Source organism: Chiroxiphia lanceolata, chromosome 5, assembly GCF_009829145.1.
Source record: "Chiroxiphia lanceolata isolate bChiLan1 chromosome 5, bChiLan1.pri, whole genome shotgun sequence".
NCBI classification, from domain to species: Eukaryota; Metazoa; Chordata; class Aves; order Passeriformes; family Pipridae; genus Chiroxiphia; species Chiroxiphia lanceolata.
In genome coordinates this window covers 22,986,606-23,011,410 of record NC_045641.1, presented here as the reverse complement: position 1 = coordinate 23,011,410, position 24,805 = coordinate 22,986,606, and the positions used below count along the sequence as shown (strand labels likewise).

The 24,805-nt window shown below is 38.2% G+C and overlaps 1 protein-coding gene across 5 annotated transcripts in view; it reads left to right on the top strand.

Annotated features, from left to right (window-relative positions):
- The window catches only part of PTPRZ1 (protein tyrosine phosphatase receptor type Z1), a 132,999-nt gene that overhangs the window by 24,802 nt on the left and 83,392 nt on the right, over positions 1-24,805 (top strand). For all 5 annotated transcript variants that reach the window (XM_032687425.1, XM_032687422.1, XM_032687423.1 and 2 more), the window contains exon 2: positions 14,739-14,804. In XM_032687425.1, coding sequence (XP_032543316.1) covers positions 14,739-14,804 — 66 coding nt within the window. The remainder of the gene's footprint in view (positions 1-14,738; positions 14,805-24,805) is intronic.

Below are 24,805 nucleotides of genomic sequence, written 5' to 3'. Positions count from 1 at the left end.
CATCCCTGAAACAAAGGGGAAAAAAAATCCTTCAGTTATTTACAATCTCTACTTGGACATGTAGAAGCATGAAAACACCATAGTCATCTCGGCTCATTACCTGCTTACAGCACTGGGAGCTGAGTGAATTCATACCAAGCTTCTATAGGACGGGGAATTTAGCAGCATCAGTCCTCACTGCCTTCCTGGGTATGATGGGAGTCTTGCCTGGGCAGGAATGGCCAGCACACCTGAAAGGCAAGACACAGAGCGGCTTGAGCAAGCATAGTAAGTCAGAGTGGTACATCTGCCATCACTGGACACAAAAAGAATTCAAGTCTAGTCCTCCAACTCATTTTTCCTCAGGCAAAATTGTTCTGCTGGTGCAGCTCACAGCCCTGGTAAGAATAAAGTAATTGAAACAATATTCCTCTTTTACCTTTACCGAAATAAATCATACATAGCATCTTCATTTGGATTTTTTTCCTGCATTTAAATGAAATTACAGTTCAAATATTAGGAAGAGTAGCAATAGGCAAACCGTGTTTATTTGGCTATTCAGTAGAAGTTTAATTTGCAAGATTGAATAATACCTGTCTCAGCTTTGTCTGTTTCAGCTAGGGAAAGTAAAAGATCCTTCCACTCCATATCTTAATTAATGTGTTGCAGGATATTTCCACAGTTTAATGGTAGATTTGTATTAGGGACAGCTTGCTTTTGATGATGATGAGGATGACAAGGTTAAAAATAATAAATACAATAATGTAAGAAAATAAGCAGTTCACTGGCTATAGCTTAAGCACGGGTTTTTTGCAGTATCCACGTAGTGCTAGTTGAACATTTTATACCACTGTTAGCTAAATGAATTTGCTAAATTGCTGCACAAAGCTGCATTTAGAGAGCATTGTAACTACATTTCCTTGCCTTCCTTGAAAATGGCATTACCCAACAGCTTTCCAGTGGGAAGAGGCAGATCTTTCAATGCAGAGCTCTGAATTAACATGGCAAGAATAGCTGGTACTCGCCCCTAACTGAATTTAAGAGCTGTAAGTTCCCGGAATTATTTTCGTAAGACCTATTGTGCCCTGTGTATATTCACTAGTGGAGATGTTTGGACATTAAAACTATAATGGGAAATATGGTAACTGCTCAAGGCGTAAGGGAGAGGAGCATTGATGGATGGATGATCACAGTGCAAGCAACAACATAATCTAATCCAGGCGGGGGAAAAACAGTACTTGTACTTGTACTGTAATGTCTGGGAGTTTTACTGGACATTTAAGTTGTCTTTCTCCATAGGAGTGGACAATTGCAGCAAGGATTTCCTTACAAGTTGCAACAAAAGATAAGAGCATAGGCAAAGGTGTACTGTTAAGGAGTATCTCAAGTGTCTTTACAGGAGGCAAAAGGACCAATGGCGAGATCAGACTATTCTTCTGGTTCTCCAGGTCAAAGACAGTTGGATAAAGCAGAATGTCTAGAAACTGTTTGGAGGAGTAAAGCAATATTAATGATAGCAGTAGTCACCTAAATAAGCCTTTCTAAAGTAGTTGGGATTTGAGGGTGAACTGTACAGTGAGGAGTCACAAAATTGGGCCATTTGAAAATACCATTGCCCACAACATAAAGTGTACTCTGCAGTGTTGGTTAGGCCAAAATCTGCTCAATCCTATTCTCTTACAAAGGCAATAAAATCATCATCATGGCTAGGTTTCACGAATGAAGATTTGAGAAGGATTCTATCCACGCTTGCTACAAGCACGCTGGTGGCTAAAAAGGCCAATACGAGATAGACAAGTCCAGTTGCAAAAGGCACAGTGTAATGTCTCCTTGGGTGGTATTGGCAAGACACGGTTCTTTTTGCGTTGTCTTTTCTCCTCAAGAATGATTCTGCATGTGTTCTCAAAAGCAGCAGCGTTATATATAGCGTGTCTCCATGTCTCCTGATTGGAGGCCAGAGTAGACCAGTGATGATGATCAATATGGCCAAAGCTGCGATATTGTTTCAGGGAGTCCTTGTATCTCCTCTTTGGGGCTCCTCTCTTGCAGCAGCCGGTGGCAAGTTCACCATAGAGCATGATCTTAGGGAGGCGGTGGTCCTTCATCCTTGAGACGTGCCCTGCCCAACACAGCTGTGTTCTCATGGACACATTCTAAGAGTCGCAAGTGGTGGTGGTAAATGACCCATGATTCAGACCCATATAAGAGAGTAAACAGCACAATGGCTCTGTAAACACTGATCTTTGTACTTTTCTTCAGGTGTTTATTACACCAAACTCTTTCATGGAGTTTTCTGAAAGCTCTATATGCTTTTGCTAACCTGTTGGCAGTAAAATACAGTGCTGTCTAAAACCTGCATTTACTCTTTGAACAAGATGGATATTGCAACACAAAACTAAGATTAATGTAATCCCCAGTTCTATGAGGTGGCTGCAAATGATGGATCTGAGATTTTTCCATTTATATTAGTTCTCAGTCATGTTTTGCTTCCCTGACAGAATTTCAGAGTCTTAAGGGAGACATTGCTATAAAAAGCATCTATGGACACATTCTCGTCAATTGAAGCAAGGGAAGAGTCAGTCATATCACTTGCTCCAGCCAACTTCTCAAAGTTAACTTTTTTGTTTCCCTGGATGCAAGTAGAGTGTCTATCACAGAACAGGAAGTAACATTTATTTTTAGTTTAATTAGAAGTTGCATTTCATCTAGGACAAGTACTGCCACTGTTTTAAACACCGTGGTATGCAAATAGTGGGAATAGCCGTGTTGGGTGATCCTTAAATTCAGTATTGTCCAACAGAGGCCAGTGCAGATGTTTAAGAAGAATGGGCATGAAATCCCACAGCAGGTAGAAGTGAAATATTCCCCAGTCTTTTCTCATTCATCTCATCTATGCCAGGTACCTTTCTACATGTATTGTGATAACTCTAAATAGTCTTGATATCTTTATAGCTATTTCAATCTTCATTTAGCTGTTTTCCTGAGCAGTTTCTTGCAGTGATAATTGCCTAGGCAGATGTGAAAAAAGTGTATCCTTTTACTGATTTTCTTCCTTTCAGCTTTCTCATTCATGCCCCCGGGTGTTCTTGTTCTTCCAAAGAGAAGGGAACAAAAGTTCCCAGTCTTCATCTTAGCAACATTCATTATTCTTTATGTTTGTTTTCTTTACAAAATAAGCATTCTTAACGTTTTCTGTCTCGCTTTACTTGGAACTTTTCCCAGATCACTTTCATCAGTGTTCCTTCTCACCCATGTTATTGTGCTTAATTGTTTTCGAAAAGGCAAGATCAGCACATAATGCAGTTTTCCAGATGAAGCCACACTGGTGATTTGTGTTAAGGGGCAATAATATTTTTTCTTCACTATTTCTCACACGTTTCCAAATTTCTGCTTGAACTCCAACTGTACACTGAATTGAGAACTTGATTTAGATGTCCAGGGATGCCCTGGTCTTTTCTATCAGCTGATAAAATTAGTTGAAAACCTGACAAAGTAAAAGTAGGAGTTTTTTTCAGTGCCTTTTTTTTCAATTAGTTTTTGCTGCTATGCCTGTCAAAGCTAAACATCATTTGGCATTGTTATATGTTTGCCTTGATTGTTATAGCTCTTCAAACTTCCTTGAAACCATAGTTTTACCCAATCTAATTAACTGAATCATCAATGCATTGCAACATTTTGCCATATTCTCTTGAATCTTTTAACCAGCTGTTTCCTTTTCTGGAAAACTACTAGACATTTTGAAGACTTCTGAAAAGTGGCATTGCTATCTAAACTGGAAGTATTTTTATTTTAGGGAACTTTAAAAAAAACTTGTGCATTTTAATTGCTAAAAGTTGGTGTCAGTGTACTAATTTGCCACCCTCGCTGTCCCTTGAATGTCAGTTTGAATTATGGTGCAGTCATTACTCTTTAATGGCTCATCTGCTGTTCACTGGGTGACCTGTCAGCTGTGCATGTTGGAAGAAAGGCTTTGGCTTGTTTGTGTTCAAGAGGTGCTTTTCAGATTTGCACCTGCAGTATTTCTCTAAGCTTTGTCCTCTTGGGCCATTTGGCCATTTTAGATGTGGTCATTAAAGTGTTACTGGTTTGTTACATTGTGCTGGTTATTTCATCTTGCCACCCCTTAGGAATTCAATTTGCTTTTCTTTGCTAGTCTCTGTGACAGCCACATATAAATAAATATGCATATAGTATATATGTATGTATATTTATATGTATAAAACTCTCCAGTTTTTTAAGACCCTCTGATTACTATCTGCTATTGGTCGTTCAAACTGGCAGCGAAGAAATAACAAAGAGAAGTCTGAGGGCAACCAAAAGAAACTTCAGAGCCCTGTGAGGATTGGTAGACGGTTCAGAAGCACAGGTAGTGATTTCCGCAATTCTTCTGGTAACGAGGAATAAAATTTATAGGAATAGGCAGATCCATCAGGTCAATGAGTGGCTCCAAGGTTGGCGTAATTGGAAACTGTTTTTTGGAGGTGCTGGGGTCCATCAGTGCTGGTCAGGGAGGCCCTGCAGAGAGACCTCAACAAATTAGAGGACTGGGCAATCAACAACCGTATAAAGTTCAGCAAGGGAAGTTGCCAGATTCTGCACCTGGGGTGGGACAACCTTGGATGTCTGTACAAACTGGGGAATGAGATGCTGGACAGCAGTGCTGTAGAAAGGGACCTGGGGGTCCTGGTCAGTGGCAAGTTGAATATGAGTCAGCAGTGTCCTGGCAGCCAGGAGGGCCAACTGTGTCCTGGGGGGTATCAGGCAAAGTGTTGCCAGCCAGTTGAGGGAGGTGATTGCCCTGCTCTTCTCTGCACTGGGGTAGCCTCACCTTGAGTATTGTGTGCAGTGTTGAGCACCACAATATGAGAAGGATATTAAGCTATTAGAGAGCATCCAAAGGAGATGGTGAAGGGCCTTGAGGGGAAGCTGTATGAGTAGCGGCTGAGATCACTTGGTCTGTTCATCCTGGAGAAGAGGAGACTGAGTGGAGACCTCATTGCAGTTGTCCTGAGGGGAGGAGGAGGGGCAGGCACTGATCTCTTCTCTGTAGTGACCAGTGACAGGACCTGAGGGAATGGCCTGAAGTTGTGTCAGGGAAGGTTTAGGTTGGATAATAGAAAGAGGTTCTTCACCCAGAGGGTGGTTTGGTGCTGGAACAGTCTCCCCAGGGAAGTGGTCACAGCACCAACCATGACAGAGTTCAAGAAGTGTTTGAACAATACTCCCAGACACATGGTGTGACTCTTGGGTATGGTCCTGTGCAGGGCCAGGAATTGGACTCAGTGATCCTTGTGAGTCTCTTCCAACTCAGCATATTCTGTGATTCTGTGCTATATATTATTGGGACTCACACCTTGTTCTGGTATAAAGTCAGCTGTATGTTCCTCTCAGCAGTTTTATTTTCCCCAACGCAGTCTCCAGTGCCTTTAAGTTTAAACTCTCCTTGCTTACTTAAAGAAGGGAGTTTTAGTACTCTGTTCATTTTGTCGGTTTGGGCCTGCACCCTTAATTGGAAGCATTTATAAGAGAACAGGCAGTGCGAGGCTGCTTTTAAATCTATATGGAAACTTTCTGGCCATCCTCTATTCATAACTCTGCAATACTAGGCATGATATGTAAGTCAGGCTTCCTCCTTAACACAATGGCAGAAGTGTCTAAATGGCCCTAGGACAAAGTGCCCCAATTATGCGCCCAAAGGATATTCACTGAAGACACTCTGGATCCCACCTATTGAAGTTTTTCCCCATACCATAAAACCTTTATATAAATATTCATAAGAGAGAAGGAGACAGGCAGACACACTTCACAAGCTGCTAATTAATGCCTTTACCCAGGGTTTTATTGCTCTACACCTAGACTGAGGACAGGATGTGTTTATCAAGGGCTTTGAGGATTTTGTGAGCCTGGAGTAGGAGTTCAGTGTTAAAATCTCTTTCTGGAATTAATTCTTCATCACTGAAGAGTCCAAATCCCTTAGTTCTGCTGGGAGTTAAGATCTGAACCAGCAAAGAGTTTAGGTAGGTGGATTCCCAATGTAGGAATGACTTCACAAGACGCTTTAGGTGCATTGAAATCTAATAACAAGATTCAGACATGCTTATACCATTAACTCACTATGCATTTTTAGATAATGTTTTTCTGATTCTAGTTGCTCCTAATTGATGGAACAATTCATTACTTTATTAATTGGCTATAAAAATAATTCAATTTTGGTATATGAGTCATTACAAATAAATGAAAACAAATTTAATAGTTAGGTACGTAGTAATTAATTTCTTCATGTTGCAGTGTTTAGTACAAATTTGCCTATGAATCATGGTGACATTCTCAGGCTTCCAGATTTTCATTTCAAAGATTTAATTTCTTACTATTAGAAAGTCACAGTCAATTTGCAGTTGGTTATGCAGTGTTGACAGCTGACTGCCACCATGTATGACCTTTCAGTTGTATTGAACTAATCTGGTCCTAGGAGGATTGATGCAATAAGGTTCTCAGTTCAAACTGTGTTAAACATTCAGTGTAGGATTGGAAGTAACAAGAGGTCAGAACCTCCATTTTGTGGTTCAGTGCACAAATTAAGGCTTTTTATGGAGTGCCACCACCACCTGAGACCTGGGAAAAGGCTTTTTACTGCCTTAGTGAAAGGTTGGATTACATGAGGAAATCGTTATTGCAGTAAGGTGAAATTTCATGTTTGCAGTGATTGATTAAACCATGTATCTATCATCTTATGGAGTTGTTATTTCCGCATTTTGGGTCAAACCTTGTTCAACTTGGTTTATGTCTGCTGATAGAATTCAACAGAGGTTAGAGCTGAAAGAATATGAACTAACAAAACAATGTTGTAGAGTTTTTTTGGTTTGGTTTTTTTGTTGTTTTTTTTTCTGAAATCACAAATCTGTATCCTCTCTCCTATTACTGTTATGTAAAATGTACGTAAGGTAGGCATTAGGAGGATGGGTAGGTGAAGTTTGTATGCCTATATGGTGGGTTTGTATTTTGTCTGCCTTCACATGGGCCTTATATGGCTTCCCAGTCAGATTTACCTTCTCCCTCCAAGATGAAGAGCATATTCATTGAATACAAAGGAGCAAGATACATGACTATATAGATCATGCAAAATATCTGATCAAAAAGTCTCAGTCTGTACTTCCAAATATTATTAGTATTTGAATTCCAAAATTGTCTGTGAAATTTCAGTTTTGTGGGTGGTTGGCTCAGGACTAGGATGAGTTTCCCATTTCCCTCATGTTACTCTCTTGGGCATAAGTAAACCATGAGACAGAATTTGACATTAAAACTATATGAAATGGTAGATACAGTAGAGATAACAAGCTACTGAAGAGAATTAAAGTCAAAAAAGGCAATGTGAAGAAAATAGTAGTGACCTTATTTTATTTGATATCCTTTTTTTAATGAAATCTGCATAAGAAAAAAAAAACCCAAGTGTCAATAAGCAATCACCTCCAAGAGCGATCAGTACACCATGTTGTTTTCAGCTGTCTGAAAGTAACAATATTGTTCTGTAGAATAATATACCATATTATTATATGGTATTATATATTGATGAAGCAGGGGACAAGATACTGAGTATTTGATTTTCAAAACGAGTAAAACATGCTAGTCAGCAAGAGTCTAGTGTGAGCACTAAGTACCTGGATTGTATGAAAATACAGCTGTGGTGTGGCAATCTACTTACATGGCACAGCAGTTGGCAAAATATGGAGGAAAGCCCAGATCTTCCACTGGAACTTCAAGCCGTCTCCCTTTTTTGTTACTCTTTTATTTTTATGTGACTTTTTTCCCAAACTAATAATAGGAAGCTGAAACAATGTCATTCGTTCCGTTCATATTGACTTAAAAATTTTTGAAATCGACTTCAAAATAACTGGACTGAAATGATGAAATGATATCCCACCAAAAGCGGAGACCTTACTAATTAAACTTGGGGCGCTGTTTGTCTTTGGTAGCTGTAAGATCTGGATAAGGATTATGGGAACCTTAGCTCCATCCAACAGCACCAGACTCCCAGCTAACAGTCAGCCCCTTCCCACTGCCACTGTCTCTGAGCAAAGCTCAAAGACCTGGGAAAAACTCTGGCTGAGTGCATTAGAATTTATTTTTTATTGAACCTATGTGACACACATACTTCTTTTTCCAATCATTTTAGGTTGTGCCATAAAGGTTAAATTCGGTATACATTCCAAATATATCATGGTGAGATCTCTATTAGTATTAAACTGTATTTAGAGCCAACAGGTATGATTCGACCTATTCAACAGTTTCCAAAGGCTTTTGTCATTTTATACAGCAGGAGTCAGAGTGAAAAGTGACACTTAGGCAGAAGTCAGACACCCAAGTCCAAAGTTATCCAAGTCCTGAAAATGCTGAGAAATAATTGCCTGACTTCACAGATACCTCAGTTCTTCACCTGAAAGTCTCTTGAATGCTTCAAATTCTGCTTTAGGGTTTGCTGAGAATTTCTTGCTCTGGATATCATGAAGCAACCTGAAGCCTATTTCATATCTAAGAAGTGTTTCTAATTTAAAAAATAATTGATCTTTCAGACACCCTTTCAAAATTAAACATTGTCAGAACAGTTTAAAATATACGTTTGTAGCGTTAGCTACATATAAGGTATTACTGACACTAATTCTCCCTTTCACTACATCATTCTGGTTTGAAAACTTTATGAACATCAGGAGACAGGTTCACTTCTTCCTCTACCTGGGGAGATGTGTATCCATGATCCATGGGGCAGTTGGTCCTTGAGAGCACCTTGAGAGAGGCAAATACAAGCCGTCTGCAACGACAGGAGGGAAGGTACTGCCTTGTGCTCGTGGTGAAGAGAACCTGAGTGGAGTGGGAAAAGTGGCCACGTGACTTTCTAGTCCCACAGTCAGATGACCTGTAGGATAGCAGGTAGCATAAATTTTGGCTCCTCACCTCAGTGTACTGTGAAATACTGTATGATGAATTAATTTTAAAGTAATTGCATTATTCTGATTATTTTCTCTGTGATCTCCCTTATGACACTATATTAATAATTCTGCTGTTCTATTAAAATGAAAACTATTTCAAAAAATCAAAAATGAACACAAAAGCATAAATTAGGTGTGTTTGTTTTGAATTTGGTTTGTGTTTCTGGTATGCCAGTGCCATTTTTTCTCTGCAATCGTGAACCACTGTTTTCTTTTCCAAATGATATATTTATGTGATGAGTTGCAATAAAGAAATGACTAAAGGAAGAGAGTAAACATGAGATTTAAAACATGTTGTAATCATAAGAAATTGCAATATATATGTGTATATATATTTTTATACCCCTTTTTGACAAATCCTTATAGATAGACATTTATCTGGACATACTGATGCATATATATAATTGTTGGTATTTGTCAAAAAATACCAGGTTCTAGATATGTTTACAAGTTTTTAGTTGTATTGTTTTTATTATGTTCATATATTTTGTATGAAACAGAGGAGATAATTTTATAGATGTGCAGTTGTTACTGAGTGTTCATGATGAGCTTTGAAATTTTTCAGTCTTGATGTTGTGAGTATAGTTTCCTCAAGGGAGTGGAATGATGTTGGTATGGTTCTATAAAAGGTATGTGGCATAATCCCTAGATTTATTTGAATACTTATAAGAAAATCATGCAGAGCAACCTCTCTCTTCCCCTCTGTTATTGAAAAATAATTTCATTGAGACATTTCAAGTAAATATTGCCCTGAAGCAAAAGAAGATATTGTTATTTAAAGAGCCACCTTTCAGGAAACTTGCTGTAACATGACTGGAGGAGTAGTGGTTGAGTAGAATTTGCAATTCCAGCATCAAATAAACAGGAAAGATAAAAATAATTGAAGGCTTCCACCTTTAAAGAATATATTTCTCTTAATACCCCTCTGCCAACACCTTCATAGGATCCATTATTTCATGGCTAGGCTTCACAAATGAAGATTTAGGATCCAGTATAAGGCTGTTCATTAGGGCCAACAAGATTATTTAAACTATTTAAATAGTTTGCAAAAGGGAAGGTTTCTGAGAACTTGACTTCACAGTCCCTACTGTGCTAAAAAAGCATTTATTTCAGTAAATGCTCCTTCGAGATTACTTGCATAAGGTCTATTCTCTAGAGTTTTAGATAGATATTACCAAAGCTATAGAGCTTTACTGGTCTGTAGCTTTTAATATTAACAAGCAGAAAAGCATTGAAGAAACATAGTAAAGCTTTGTTAAAAAAACTTTGCAAAAGCCAGTTAAATGTGAACCTTTGCTATTACTTTGCTTGTAGTCAGAGTGAAGGTGGCGGCATTTTTGTGTTTTTAAAGAATTTTACAGATGGCATTACAAAATATAAATTTGTAAAAGAGAGACCTTACTCAGGCAAATGTAGATCATTCTGTTAAAGGGATAGCTACTGTCTGTTAAAACTTTAAGGCTACTAGCAGGTTGTGCTCTGAATCTTTTCATTACCTCCATTGCTATAAAACAAGAGTTCTTTCACTAGAGGCAATGAAGCTACACCATCATAAGATTGATGAAAGGTATAGAAGTGGATCCTGTGACCTTCCTGTCAATGGAAGAGGCTAAAATAAGGACATTACAATTGTTGAAGAAACAATTCATTTATCATCAGAGGTGATTTCGTGCAGTTTTAACTCTGTTTAAGGTTCTCAGAAGCAGAATATGTGTAATGAAACTCTCCCTGATCTATTTAGTTGTATTCTTTTTGTATTTGAAAAGCACCAAGCATCTCTTTTTTTAATCTTATGTAACTTCTTTTTTTTTGAATTTATTATTATGCCATTTTTATGGTTCGTCTTGCTCTCTTTGACTTCTTTGCAGCAACTTTGTCTGCTGTCCTACTTCTTAGCCATTAGCCATGTGCAGATTTTCTTTCAGGTACTGTCATACCCTTTCAGTTTGTTATAAATTCCTAATTCTTTTCCAGTGAAGAGGTGTGTATCTTAAACTACAAATAAGCCACCTGCCTGATAACCTGTCTCTGACAAGAACCAGTAACAACTGCCTAGGAGAGTGCATTAAAATAGGGCAAATATATAATGAGAATTTCCCAGTATAATCCTTCCAATTTCATCAGTGGACTTAGTGAGCCAAAAGTGGTGTCACTGTGTTTAAGAGGTATTTGTGGATTTCTCCTTCACGGATTTTTAAATCACTTCCAAACTTGTGTAAGCTTCTGATATTCCTTGCTTCCTCTTTCTGCAGTCACTAATATACACTGCTATATCAGTGTATATAGCAGAGATCTCATGAGACACGGTTTGTTTAAAACAAGAGCTTCTGTATTTCTCAAAGAGAAAATTACCACATTTTTCAGTGACTTCTCACATCCTAGCTGGTGTCCCAAGAGTTCCTGTGCACTTTTGTGGCCTAAGAACCATGAGCTGAATCTCGCTCGTGTAAATTGGAATTCCCATTGGTTTTAATACCAACACAGCCTTTATCTCCATGACTGTAACCATTGCCATTATCCACTTAAGGCTTTAGAATCTATCCTCTTTGCCTCTATGTCAGAATCTCATACATGCCAGCTCCACTGAAGGTGCAACTCACAAGTTCAGGCTGAGTGGAGATAAAACCATAAGGATGTTGTCTCCTTTTCCTTTTGAGTCTGGCAGCTGGTATGTCTTGACACTGCTGTGGCACAAAGGACATAAAGGACAAAACAGAATTCAGAGGTTTAAGGTCCCATTTCCTCTTTGGATCTCCCTCATAGACAATTCTTTCTGTTAATCATTAAAGCTATTCATTTTTCACCTTTAGTTATGCATAACTATGCACTGAGAATCAGAATGTTTCATTCACAGAGGAAAATCAAAAGCAACTCAGTCAAGATCAGTAAGTGCAAAAGGAATATCAGACTCATGTCAGAAGGAAGAAAACCTGGGTATTTATACTTTTTAAACAGGGAAATATATCTACAAGATCTTATTACTCCTAGTACTATGCTTTAACCAGAGATCATCTTCTCTGTTTGTGGCTGAACATGTGACAGATTCTGTCACAAATCAGTCAGTCCTGCTACCTGTCATGAGCAGGAGAGGGTTTGTCACATTATTCCTGACTTTGTGGGCCTTGGGCACTGGGGTGCACAGTCTTTGGACAGAATATAAAAGGAAACAAATCTCACAGCCTCAGATAGAAAAGTTTGTCTTTGAATGAGGGTAAAAAAGGGGGGACGAAAGCATTTAATGATATCTTGCATGTCTCTTTAACAGGCATAGAAAGATAACTGTAAAACTGTTTAAAACATGATACTGAAACCCAGCTGCCCTATTCTATAAATAAATCAACAATCTATGGAAATGTGTTCAACAGCTTCCTGGAAACAAAAGAGATTAAGGATTTTTTGCTTTATAAAGCAGCACCTCATCCAAGAAAATTCAGACCATTTTGGACACTGGCTGGAGATGTCAGTCAGTATGACAGGAGTCATGCAGATTCTCAAGCTTATCCAGCTTAATAAGTATCATAGATTTACATATAAAACTACAAATTTGGCATCAGTTTTGCCTTCTTTTTTGTGAAGATGTTCTTACTATTATCGTATTAATTTAAATTAAATGCAAGGAATTTAAATACAATATTTAAGCAGAGGTACCTGCTGTCATATGCTATCAGCAAAATTTGTAAATATGTCAATTTTTTAAATAAAATAAAATTTAAAAATGAAATAAAATAATTTTCTTTCAGCTGGTCTCTGCAGCTGGTTAACACTGACAGTTTACACAGCAATAGAATGCACGATTGAGTTTCCCAGGGCAGTTTACACAAGCAGCTCAAGGGAACAATTGCTGAATAGCTCATCCTCCCACAATCACACAGAACTTTCCTCTGCTACCTCTGCTGCTAGCTTCGTGCTAGCTATGAATCTTCAGTCCATTCCCAGACGAAATTTGCTTTTCTTCCCCGGTTTTGTCACATATTTATAGTGTAAAGAGACAAGACTAGAACTACTGACAGTCCCCGCAGATACGAGAAGGTTCATGCTGTGAGTGTGCTGTGAAGGGACTATGGGCATATGGTGAACAACAGAGGAAAGAAGGTGTATGAACTCCTGACACCTCATGGAATTTTTAAAGACTTTCCATGAGATTTACTGAGTCTATAAGTGTGTAATGCACCAAAAAAAGTGAACCTTGCCCTTTTTTTTCTTGTTCATTGAAACTATCACTCTTTGTCCATCAGAACTTGTGGAATTAAAAAAGTGGTGGGAAGCTCTCACGCCCAGCCTCTGCTTAGTTTGCATGTGAATGCTCAACTGATTGTGCAAAGTAACAATTAGGACAGTGGATATAGAAGGAAACTGGAGACATCAACACCTGTGAATCACAACTTACACAGCTTTCTTTTCCATAATTAATTGAAGAAATAGGCATAATGCACATTGACTTGGAAATGTGGGCCAAAGACAACGTTGATGAATGTAAATCCCTTTTCAGTGCTGGTACTTATATGTGAGGTTTGATCTTAGTCACTAGTGAATGTCGTGAACTGTTGCAAGGGGTATTTTTTTGGCAGGGAGGGAGAATGAAAAGAGAAAAACATTTAAGGGCAAGTGCATGGAGGAGGCAGAAGTCTGATGAAGTTAATAAAACATGGACTTCAGATAGGTAGCAGAAACTCACTGTAAGACACATAAACGTGTAACCTTGCAAATAGCAATTATGGTTTAACATCCTGTAATCAGGACTACATACTTTCTGCATTAAAGAAAAAGAAGAGGATGTTATGAAACTGTTTCATTAAATTATTTATTGCAGAATGTAAGAGCTCTATGGCACATTCTCAAGGAAGCAATCCATATGTGTTCTCAACATGCTTATATGCAACTATTTCTTAAATAGGTTGTATTGTACTTCTGTAGAACAGTAATTAAGCTAGTTAACATTATGACTCTTGAAGTGACAGTCTCAAAAAACCTATATATCTGCAATTTACATATATTAATAATTATTAGGGAGCATAGTTATCTATTTGTCCATATCACTGGTGTTGCTAGAATTGTCCTGGCATAAAAAGAATAACAATGAAGGTTATTCAGTAGTCAGAACAAGTTGATGAGTATTTATACAGATATTTTTGTCTAGAAAAATATAACAGGATTTAAAAGTATCTAGTATCTAACATTCTGTCTCCATAAAGTTTATGGAGATATAAGTAATTTCACATACTTGACCTACAATAATGCTGATGATAGTCCACAATGAAATTATATTTTAGAACATTTCTTTCATTATCCTTAAATAGTATCAGTACAAAGTCAGAGAAAATATGTAAAGTCATGACCACACTGAAGCAAAAGTTTAACTCTTATTGAATTCCTAGTTATCTAGAATAGTTCTTTCTAAAGGACAAAGGACATAAAAAATATAGTTTCTTCATGGGGGAGTTGTATTAGTTTTAAAAGGGGAAGAATGAAAGAATGGTTGTGGTGAGATAGGGATGGAAGGAAGGAGGGAGGGAAGGAAGGAACAAAGGAAGGAAGGAAGGAAGGATAGAAAAGCACTTTTGTTTGCTTTGTTTATGTCCTTAATATGCTACAATATTGATGGTATTTATATTCTGTTTAGCCACTACTTAGCATTTGGGGTCCAAGATAAGGACAAAGTAAATTATTCATCAGTAATTAAAACAGTGATTATCTTGTTGGAGAGTGGCATGTCATCAACACTTCAAGTTCCTGTTAGACTTCTGGTTTTAATATTGTAAATTCATTACTATTTTACAGATTTGGTGTATGGATACTACAGACAACAGCGGAAATTGATTGAAGAGATTGATTGGTCATATACAGGTAGGCAAAACTGTCTATTGAGGAACTTATTTGACTTTGATATTTTCATGTTCATTGTTATAACTTTAAGAGACTCATATGCCTGTATACCACACCATATGCCTAAACAATTGCTAAAGTAAAAATGTAGGAAATGTAATCTGAAAAATGCAGATAGGAGAGTGATTACATGTCTTACATTTATTACTTTCGGAAAGAGAAAGTCCTCATCCTTAAAACTTTAACCTGAGACCTGACTTATTTGATGAAGGCTGAGCCAATAAGTTGTTAGGTCTGACTATTACTGTTCTAGCAAGTCTGAAAAGCAGACAAAAAGGCTGAAACAAGACACAGCACATTATGTAGGAAAGAAACTATCTATATACTGCATATGAACTTCTGCACTTAGCTTCTGAGCACTCAAGCATACTTTCCAGGTCCCACTCTGACTCTCCTAAAACCTCAGTCATTTTGGCTCTCGTTTGCATAAGTAATAAAGATATACCCTGAAATTCTACATGGCCATTGCCTCATCAAAGAAGGACTTTGTGAAATTCACAACTAGTCTCTTAGGTTCTTATGTATGTCAAGCACTTTCAGTAATACTGAAAAGGTAATTTTGCCCTAAGTGATAGGTATCTTTTACCCAACATATAGGAAGTGGCTTCTTGAGGATGTGCATAGACTCTTACATTTTAAATTATTTAAATTCCTGTTTCAAAAATACCAATCTATGAAAAATAAGGACTGTCAAATATCAGTTCTTTCATAAATTTGATTCAAAATGTGTTTCCTGTTACAGAAAATTACACCATTCTTTTTATTTCTCTCATTCATTTTCAAGACAGTTTTTATCTCCCAGCGTAAAACATATCTAACAAGTTTTAAGTCTAGAGGGAATTGAAACAGGTTAGCCATAAACCCTTCAAAATGAGATTTATAATGAAAACTCACACAGATTGTACAGCAAAATTCAAGCATAAGATCAATCAATACAGAATTTCATGTTCAAAATTGATTCATTTTTTAATATTGCAGTTTGAAGACTGCAGGGATTCCAGGTGACCAGAGGACAATCTTTAAAGAATAGCAAATGAAGTTTGTTTAGGATATGAGAGGATAGAGCTCTTCCCTAGGCTGCACAGAGCACCCATGTGCTGTGCAGCTGCTGCAGTAGCTGCAGGTCACCCTTGATGGATATTTTGTATGGAAAATTAGCACAGACTCTGCAAGCCAGAAGATCCAGACCTGTTGTTTCTCTCCCTTAATGTGTGAGATATCTGTGTGTAGTCATCTCAATTCAAATGCTTTGCCCTAGTGACTCCACTGCTGGCAAAGCCTTTCTCCCCATCCAGACCTATATACGAGCCCTGCTCAGCAGTGTGAGCCTTGCCTACCATTCTGCTGCTCCTGCAGCCTCCTGTCCAAGACACATCCTGCCCCTACTTCTGCTGCCTCACCAGGTGCCCTTCTGCACAGACTCTGTGTGCCCCCAGCATTCTTAACAGAGCTGACTCCATGCGTGGTCAAAAAAGGATTTTTCAAAGCTTTTGGAGAAGGCTTTACGCAAATCAGGTACTCAAGAATCTAGGGCTAGCAATGGTATTGAGAGCTGTGTAGTATGTGATGCTTTCCTGAAAAACTAGGTAATTGGTTCATAGCATAAGGGGAATACACAAATTCAGCTTTCACTTATAAAAAGACAGTCTTCCTGAATATGAAGAAAAATTACAGATTTTAACGTTGTGTTTTGGAGGCACAGAAATCTGGAGACTGAAGCATATTTGTTTTCATCTCATTCATTTATAATTACTTATTTATTTTATTCCTGCAGCAAGTGATATCAGGTACTGTATGTGTAACCACTATAACTAGCTCAGACTTATGATTTTGAGGCATAGACCAACATGCACATTTCTGAATGGATGTACTATGCTTTGTCAGTACAGCTCTTCCTCAGACACCAGTTATATTCTTCTGTCTTATAACCTGCTCACTGAAAGACCTGAAAAATTAGACTTGGTGTGCCAGTGAAGTCTTATGAGTGGGCCTGGGTATCCTGCAACCATAGAGTTTAGTCCACTATGGGTAAGAAAAGTGCATGTGGCTTGGTACATTGACCTGAGTTTGAGCAGATGTTATTCTCTACATCAAATAAGAAATTTCAGGTACGTTAGCTGCAGTGGGTCAATACACTCCTTTACTGAGATGGTGCTGTGAGATGAAAGTAAAATGGAACTAGAGAATCCAACCTGCTAAAATTATCCAATTTCTGAAGGTGAAGTTTCATAATAAAGCAATTGCACATACTGGAAATTATTGTGAGTCATCATCAGATTTTGACTTTCGGATAAATGTATAATGAAGTCAAATGTTACTGAAAAGATTTTGTAGTACTTTCAAGAGCTGTGCTTTAAGCCATCAACAGAGTCTGGATTTGCAAGCATTAATTTAATTTTTTGTGTTTTGACTTCTCCTGTATTTGCATAAACAAATAGTGTTAAAGAACTGAAAGGTGCAAGTGCTTGTTACAGATGCATCCAATTTTTTCAGGAATAACTGGATCCTGAAGTTAGTCTGTTCCTAAAAGTTACTTAACATTTCATTCTATTTTTCATTAAAACAGTCATGGAAATAAAAAAATTATATCATGAATATTTTCAAATGGTATCATATGCTAAAAGTGAATCCAACCATTTTTGGTATAGAAAAACCAAGTGTACTGCAAAAGTTCAATTTCCTTAAATCAGTCCTATTGATGAGCGAAGATAATTTAGACAATATTTAACTGCACCACTAAGTTTAGTCATTCACATATTATTTCAAAGCATAAAGCAAGTAATATGAATTTCAGTTCTTTTCTGTCGGTGAGGTGGAAGATTAATTTGTATTGATGCTTTGTCTATCTTCATTATTTTTGGCAGAAGGAATGACATAATGCTGTTTTCTGTTTTGATTTCTTTTTAATGTGGCTGGTTGATAGTAGTCCATGAAAATTCCAAGTCTGAAAGGTCACGCATAAAACTGGCAAGTGATACCACAAAGATTTTTTTCCCAGTGAAATTTCTTTCTGTTGAGTTTTACTCTTGGGATTTTCATTCTTGTTCACAACAAACAAGTTATTTAGTTTAGGGGAAAAAAAACCACAGCTGAATTTTTTTAAAAGCAAGAGATTCTAAACAGTCTTCTGGGAATTACAAAAACTGGTTTTGAACATTTTTAAAAAATGAATGTACTATGTAAATGTATGGCACAGTCAGATCAGTGTTCTTTGTCTCACCATTCAGGAGTGTTATGTTCAGCCTGTGCTGCCATTTATTATGTGATACGCTGTTACACAATTACCTTATAAGTACTTGCAATTCTGATCTTGAGAGAAGTGTGATTTTAATACAAATTGTTAGGTCTCCAGGTATTCGAGATTAGCTCAGGTTAAAACTTGGTGCTAATAATGCCAAGGTCATGGGGTCAATCCCCTATATGGGTCATTCATTTAAAAGCTGGACTTGATGATTCTTGTGGGTCCCTTCGAGCTCAGAATACTCTGTGATTCTGATCTTTGTTGTTTGCAAGCAGAATGTGAATCGTATTTCCTTTTTCCCTGGGGAGAAGTATCATGAATCACAGAATCACAGTACAATTTAGGTTTAAAGGGGGCCTTGGAGATCAGGTGGTCCCAGCACCAGCTCAAGCAGAGCAAACTTCAAAGCTGAAGCAGGTTACTCAGACCTTGTCTAGCAGAGTATTGAAGATCTCCAAAGAAGGAGATGGTGCAGTCTGGGCAGTGTGTTCCAGAAATGTTTTGAAAGCATTTTTTCATTTACCCAACTGCTATTCATTTTATTGCAACTTGTCACCATTGCCTCTTGCCCTTTTCTTGTGCTCTACTCTGTAGATTGCCTTTACAGAGCAAAGACTTCATCTAACCTCACCCTCTCAGCTTCAGCTTCAGCATACTCAAGTGCCTCAGCCTCTCCTCGTACATCATGTACTCCAACCCCCAGATCATCTCAGTGGCCCTTAGTTTGTAAATATCCATCTCATACTGGGTTGGGGAAGAAATCAAGGCTGGACTGCATTCTTGTTGTCATCTTACTGGTGTGCAATAGAGGGAAACAGTCACTTCCCTTGTCCTGTTGACTCCTTTTTTTGCTAAGGTAGCCCAGTACAGTGTTTGTCTTCATGGCTGCAAAGGCACACTGTTGATGCTGACTCACACACCACTCGTTGTTCATCAGGATTATTAATTATGATATTTCTAGATAATTTTTAATATCTGGTGTATCTCAGTAGTAATCTACAGTGATGATGCTCATCTGGCACTTGCACCAATACTTCCTTCAATAACAATGGCTAAGTGTAATGATTTCTTTGATTTGCTCCCATGTTGAACATTGAACTAATATTATTAAAACTAAAATTGCTACCTTTTTGTGTCTGATTCAACACCCCACTCGAGATAATCCCCTAGTTTATCATTCCCCATTACTATTGCCAAAACTTCAGTTGTCATTTGAAAAGCCATGTTTGCCACCCCGAGTCCTGGAAATTTGCAGTTATTGCTTCAAATGTTCATGCCTCTAGCTTGGCTCAGAAATTAAAATTAAAATGGCCTTGTTTTCAGAGGTAGTGAGAAAATGTAATTCTCTTTCTTGCTCAAACAAGATCTAATATTTTAATTTCAAATGTTCTGTAATATTTCAATACTGAGGAGATTGTATTTCAAAGTCACTGCTCATAAAGTTTATGGGAAATTATGTTGTTGCTTATATCCATAATAACATACAGGTGTATTTTGCTTTTCACTCACCCTAAAAAGTGATCAAGGATCTGCACTATCTCAGCTGTGGCTCAAGAGAATGATTTTAACATTGGTAGCTAATTCTACTTATTCTGTTAAACACCTACTTTATCTGCTACCCCCCAGTTTGATCCAGGTATACAGGATAATTTGAGGCTTTCCCCTCAACTTCACTCTGTCTCCTTGTTCAGCAGCCATCTGCTGGAAGGATGGACAAGGTCGAGCATGCAGGTGCTGCTCCCTGCCCTGCAGCTACAGTGAAGGGGAAGCTGTGCTGGGGAGTGTTTATGTGAGCGTGGGCATGGTGCACGCTCCCTGTGAGAAAGCCCTAGGAGCAGGGCAAAGGGAGTCAGGAGGTAAAGGCAGGGGTCTGGGTCCTAGCCATCACTGCCCAGGATGCAATATGATAGATGAGCCATTTTGTGAGCCAAATACTGACAGTTGGACTGTGTGGAAGAGTGGGAGGCACCAGCAGGAGCCTGCTGGACGTGGAACCCAGGAACTGCCTCCTGAACTGACTGCTTTAATGGACAGTTCTACCAGACCAGACTTAAATGTCTCCATGAAAGCCCTGGCAGAAAACTGATGAAATCTCCTGCCTTCATTGGCTTGGTAAAACTGTGTTCTGGGGAGATGATGCATACCAAATTAAGTTGAATTCTTTTGCTTGATAAGTAACTACCATGGCAGTATCAGCATAACTTTGTGAGAAGATCTGGTCTTTTTATCAACTCGAATGAAATAAATCACTTTGTTTTATATTCACCAGGTATAATCATGTCTGATGTATCAGTTGTGGGTAATAAAGAAAAGCCTGTACTCTTGGGCTCTGTAGGTTTCTTCAGTAAAGGGTACAGGATAAGAAATGAAAATAACAAACATTCTTTTATTAACTCATAAAAATAGCTCTGCAGAGGGTCCTTTCTTTTTTAGTAGACCTTATGCTTCAGAGGCTGACGTACCGCTTCTTGCACGATAGCTCATTACATATATTTACGTTCCCCAGATCACACAGTCACTCATGGTTTAGTGTTTTGTCACTAAATTCACGGGCTTACTAATTAAAAAGTCTATTACCTTATTATGGTTTTTTGGAAGGCTGATGATTCAGCAACAGAAATTACATTGTTATGCATCTGTTCACATCAGAGAGACAAGGTGTCCTCAAGTGAGAAGCTACAGGCTGGCATTTCTGGCCAGAGAGAAATTCTTTTTAAAATATCTCAGTGTAGTGAATTAACAACACAAAGCATGTTACTCAACACAAATAAGATATCTATTCAGTATATTTGTGAATTTTGAATTCATATACAGTGATATGATTCAAAAGAGTCTGTTTCCTACAAGCTTTCTTTTCAATGAGGAAAGCTGATCTTTGAGCTGTAGAAAGCTGTTAGCAGCAAAGTGCAATTTGTTTAGCTTTTATTCAGTCAATATTTGCAAGATAAGCTGAGTGGAAAACTGTTTTAAGAGGTGTGGGGAGAGGAGGTAAGACGATTGGACCTCAAATTCATGGAATTTTCAAAGTTGGATGCTTTTAGGACAGGTGTGAAGAACCACATGGTATTCATATTTGGCTCATCACTTCTAAGTTACGGCATTTTTATTTCAATTAATATTTAAGTGATCTGTTTGCCAAAGTTTCCGTATAAGGAAGTCAGATAAGACCTCTTACTTTCCCCATTTCACTCCTTTAGTGCTATAAACAAAGTAAACCACTGGATCATCTTCAGAAAGTGCACAGCATGTCTTTCTGAGCATCATCTAGATTATTGAAATGATGGAAGGTTGGTTTCTGAAATACAGAAGTCAAAGTGTGAGGTATTTGCATAGTGTGGGACTGCTGTTATGATGAGGTCTGTCCAGGGATCAGAAAGATGTAGAAAGCATTAAGTAAATGCAATTGGAACTTAAAAGCTTTGTTAGGAGTGCTGTCTTCAGGAATAAACCAAAGTAAAATGAAAAAAGCAGATTGTGAATGTCTCACAGTAGACTGAAGCCTCTGGTCAAACCGCTTTACCCTTCAAAACAATCGTAAAAGTGTCCTCATGTACATTCTACTGAATGATTTCTCATTTACAAATGCATTCAATCTGTGCTACAGTAGGAAGGTTGTGTTCTTGAGAACTACTGCTTACCAAATGCACAGATGGTTGAGATCATCATCCCTCCATATCAAGATGATTTATGTATTTGTGAGGTTTAGAGCCCAGCAAATAATTCTCCAATTGCTTATGTTTCCAAAAGGCCTTATTTAATCACCTGTTACATCCTATTTGTTTAGGACTTTCTTACCAACATTTGTTCCCTAATGAATTCAAACCACTCATTTCAGTATGCACAGTTTGATAATACCTAATAACTAATTCAATGCAAGAATAGAATTTGAAGCCATTCCTGATCTTGCTGTATCTCAGTAATTCTATAGAAATCAAACCCTTCTAGATAGATTTTCCAAGTTATGTTCTTTAACCCAATAAGCATTAAAGCAGTCCTCCAAAGGTCATTGTTACACAAGGCTGTGAGAGGAGGAAAATGAAGGGTACAAGGAAGGATCCTGAGGAGGAGGGGACAGTAGGGTGTGGCCTCTCTGTTGACAGCAGAAAGCTCTCATGTAGGCTCAGGTGTCCCTGGGCACTGAGATAGGCTCCCAAAGGAAGTGGTCACAGCACCAAACCTATCTGAGTTCAGGAAGCATTTGGACAATACTGTTTGGCACATTGTGTGATTCTTGGAGTGTCCTGCACAGGGCCAGGAGTTTGACTCAATGATCCTGATGGGTGCTTTCAACTCGGCATATTCTGTGAAGCCACAGGTTTTGCAAGCTCAGGGAGTGATGTGAGCTTAGCATTTTGCTTGACTTAGTTGAGGAGAGCATAGGAGGGGCAGCATCTACTGTTTCAATTTCTAAATTTTGGATGCTAAGTTACTGCAAATTACTGTAAATGAACCTAACCCACGTTTTTGTGCTGTACTGTGGAATTTCGTATTCAAATATTACAATATGACTTTTTCCCACAAATAGTAACTTTTCAAAAACTTTTCAATTTCAGAAACTAGGAAAACCCATCAGAATTTTTTCTTTGAAAGAATCAGCATTTGCCACTAGATGTATCAGTTGAACTGTTCCCTCAATTATGTGATTGCCAGAATCAAAGAATTTCAGTTCTGAGCATCTCTTTCATCTGTGAAAGGTGCACAAAGTCCTTTTTGTCAGAAGCCAAGTCAGGGGATCACTCTGCATACATATTTAGCTAGTTCTTGCTATGCTTCAACAGCTTTGCTTGCAACAAACTCCATATAGGAGCTGTGGCAGCCTCTTTCTGTTCTCTTCCAAGAGCTTTCTGTATAAGAGAGTAAACTGTGGCTTGATCTGATATTGCCTGGCGTCAATCCTATTTTCGGAGCCACAGAAACAAATAACTGTCTTCTTTCATTCTTTATTATAGATGCTGCATTTGAGAGTTAAGCTGTTTCTCCTCTGTCAGGGACTCCTCTGTCAATGCACTTTAACTGATGAAAACTGTTAACCAGAGAAGTTTTTAAAAGGCAGTTAAGAAAATTAAGATAGTAAAAATGTAAAAGCAGAGAGAAAGACAATGTGCTAGAATAGAGAAAGAATCATTCACATGTAAGGATTTGGAAATTTGTTACCCATCTTCTGGTATTTCCCTAGCTATGTTAGGAGCCAACTCAGGGCGTGGATGCGTGGTCATCGACAGACTACAATTATTTTTAGTGGGTTAATGGCATAAACAAGCCCACAACAACAAAAAACCAGTTTTGAATTACCCTGCCTGAGTAACTGAAAGGGAAAAACAAAAAAAATACTGTTGATGGAGTATTTAGGAATACTGGGTCAATGATTCATAAATTCTTTTCTCCTGTTTCAGAACAGAGTGGATTTTCTGCCTGCTTGTACGTGTTCTGACCACTTTGCATATATGCAGCACAGTATGATCAATCTCTTTGTTTTTCAGCTACATTTGTTCTGTTGTTTTTCAGAAAAGCAAATATTTATAGCTGAAGTTCTAGTCAGTGAAAATTTACAGGGCAAGTGTTTTTTTTGTTGTTATTATTCAGCTGTATCTTCTTGAAAGCTAGCTTTACAGTAGGGCTGTGGTGTGTGTGAACAGAGCTCTCTAAATACAAGCACTAGCACATTACCTCTTTAATCTACATTTTACTTGCTTTCTGAATGTCCAAAACAGATGGAAGGTGACCAGCACAGACAGGCAATACACAACATGTAATATTTGTTTTTGGGAAGTGGGAACATACTTAAATAAGGCAAGCATACATTTTTTTCGCTTTAAGTGCCTACTTCAAACAGATTCAGTACATTATCATGGCTAATCTTTACGAACACACTTCACCACAAGAAGAGATCCGTACACCTGCCACTCGCAATGTGACATGTATCTGACCAAAATGAGAACAGTACTTCTTCTTTTCTCTGTGAAAGGGACTGATGATAATCTGTTGCAGTGGCTTGATCACACATCTGAAATACCCTTTGTAATAATTTGTTTTTTTCTTAGAGAAGCTGTGGAGCATGTGCTAAAAAGAGCTTTTCTGGATGACTTCCCTTGTCTCCTCCCTCCATCCCTTTCTCAAGAGAAATCTTCCTACCCTTTCCGTTTGACACTTTTTGTCATATTGTTTTATTTCCTCTCTTAGAGTGCAGACATGGCTTATTTCCCTTTTGCATTATAAAATTCCTCTTTTACCCACTATCAAATGATTATGTAGGGTTTTGTTGCCTACTTCTCCCTAACATTTATTAATGTCTGCATGAAGTAACTGTCAGTTTGCCACTTAATCTCCTGTGTTTCCAGGCAAAACACTTTCTCCTCCCAAGTAACTAATGGAGAAAGAGCTGGCTGAATGTTTCCTGACTATCTTGCAGTACCTCCCAGCTGCCTTTTCCTCAATGTCAGAGACAGTCTCCAGTGTGGTTACCATGGTGCACTGAGCTGGCATGCCTGCGAGGGTTCACAAGAGCCAGCACACCCACTGCACGTTTTATAGGAATGTACAAGGAGGGAAAGCTCTTACTGTGTCACAGTTACATAGAATGTATCAAAAGGTGCTTTTTGGTGCACGTTCTGTGTAAGATTGGCCCAATTTAGTAGCATAAAACCCATCTGTCAATTAAGAGCATTCTCTTTGTTCCTCCCTTTGTGAAGGTGCTAGTACATCTATAGATGTGTTACGAGTT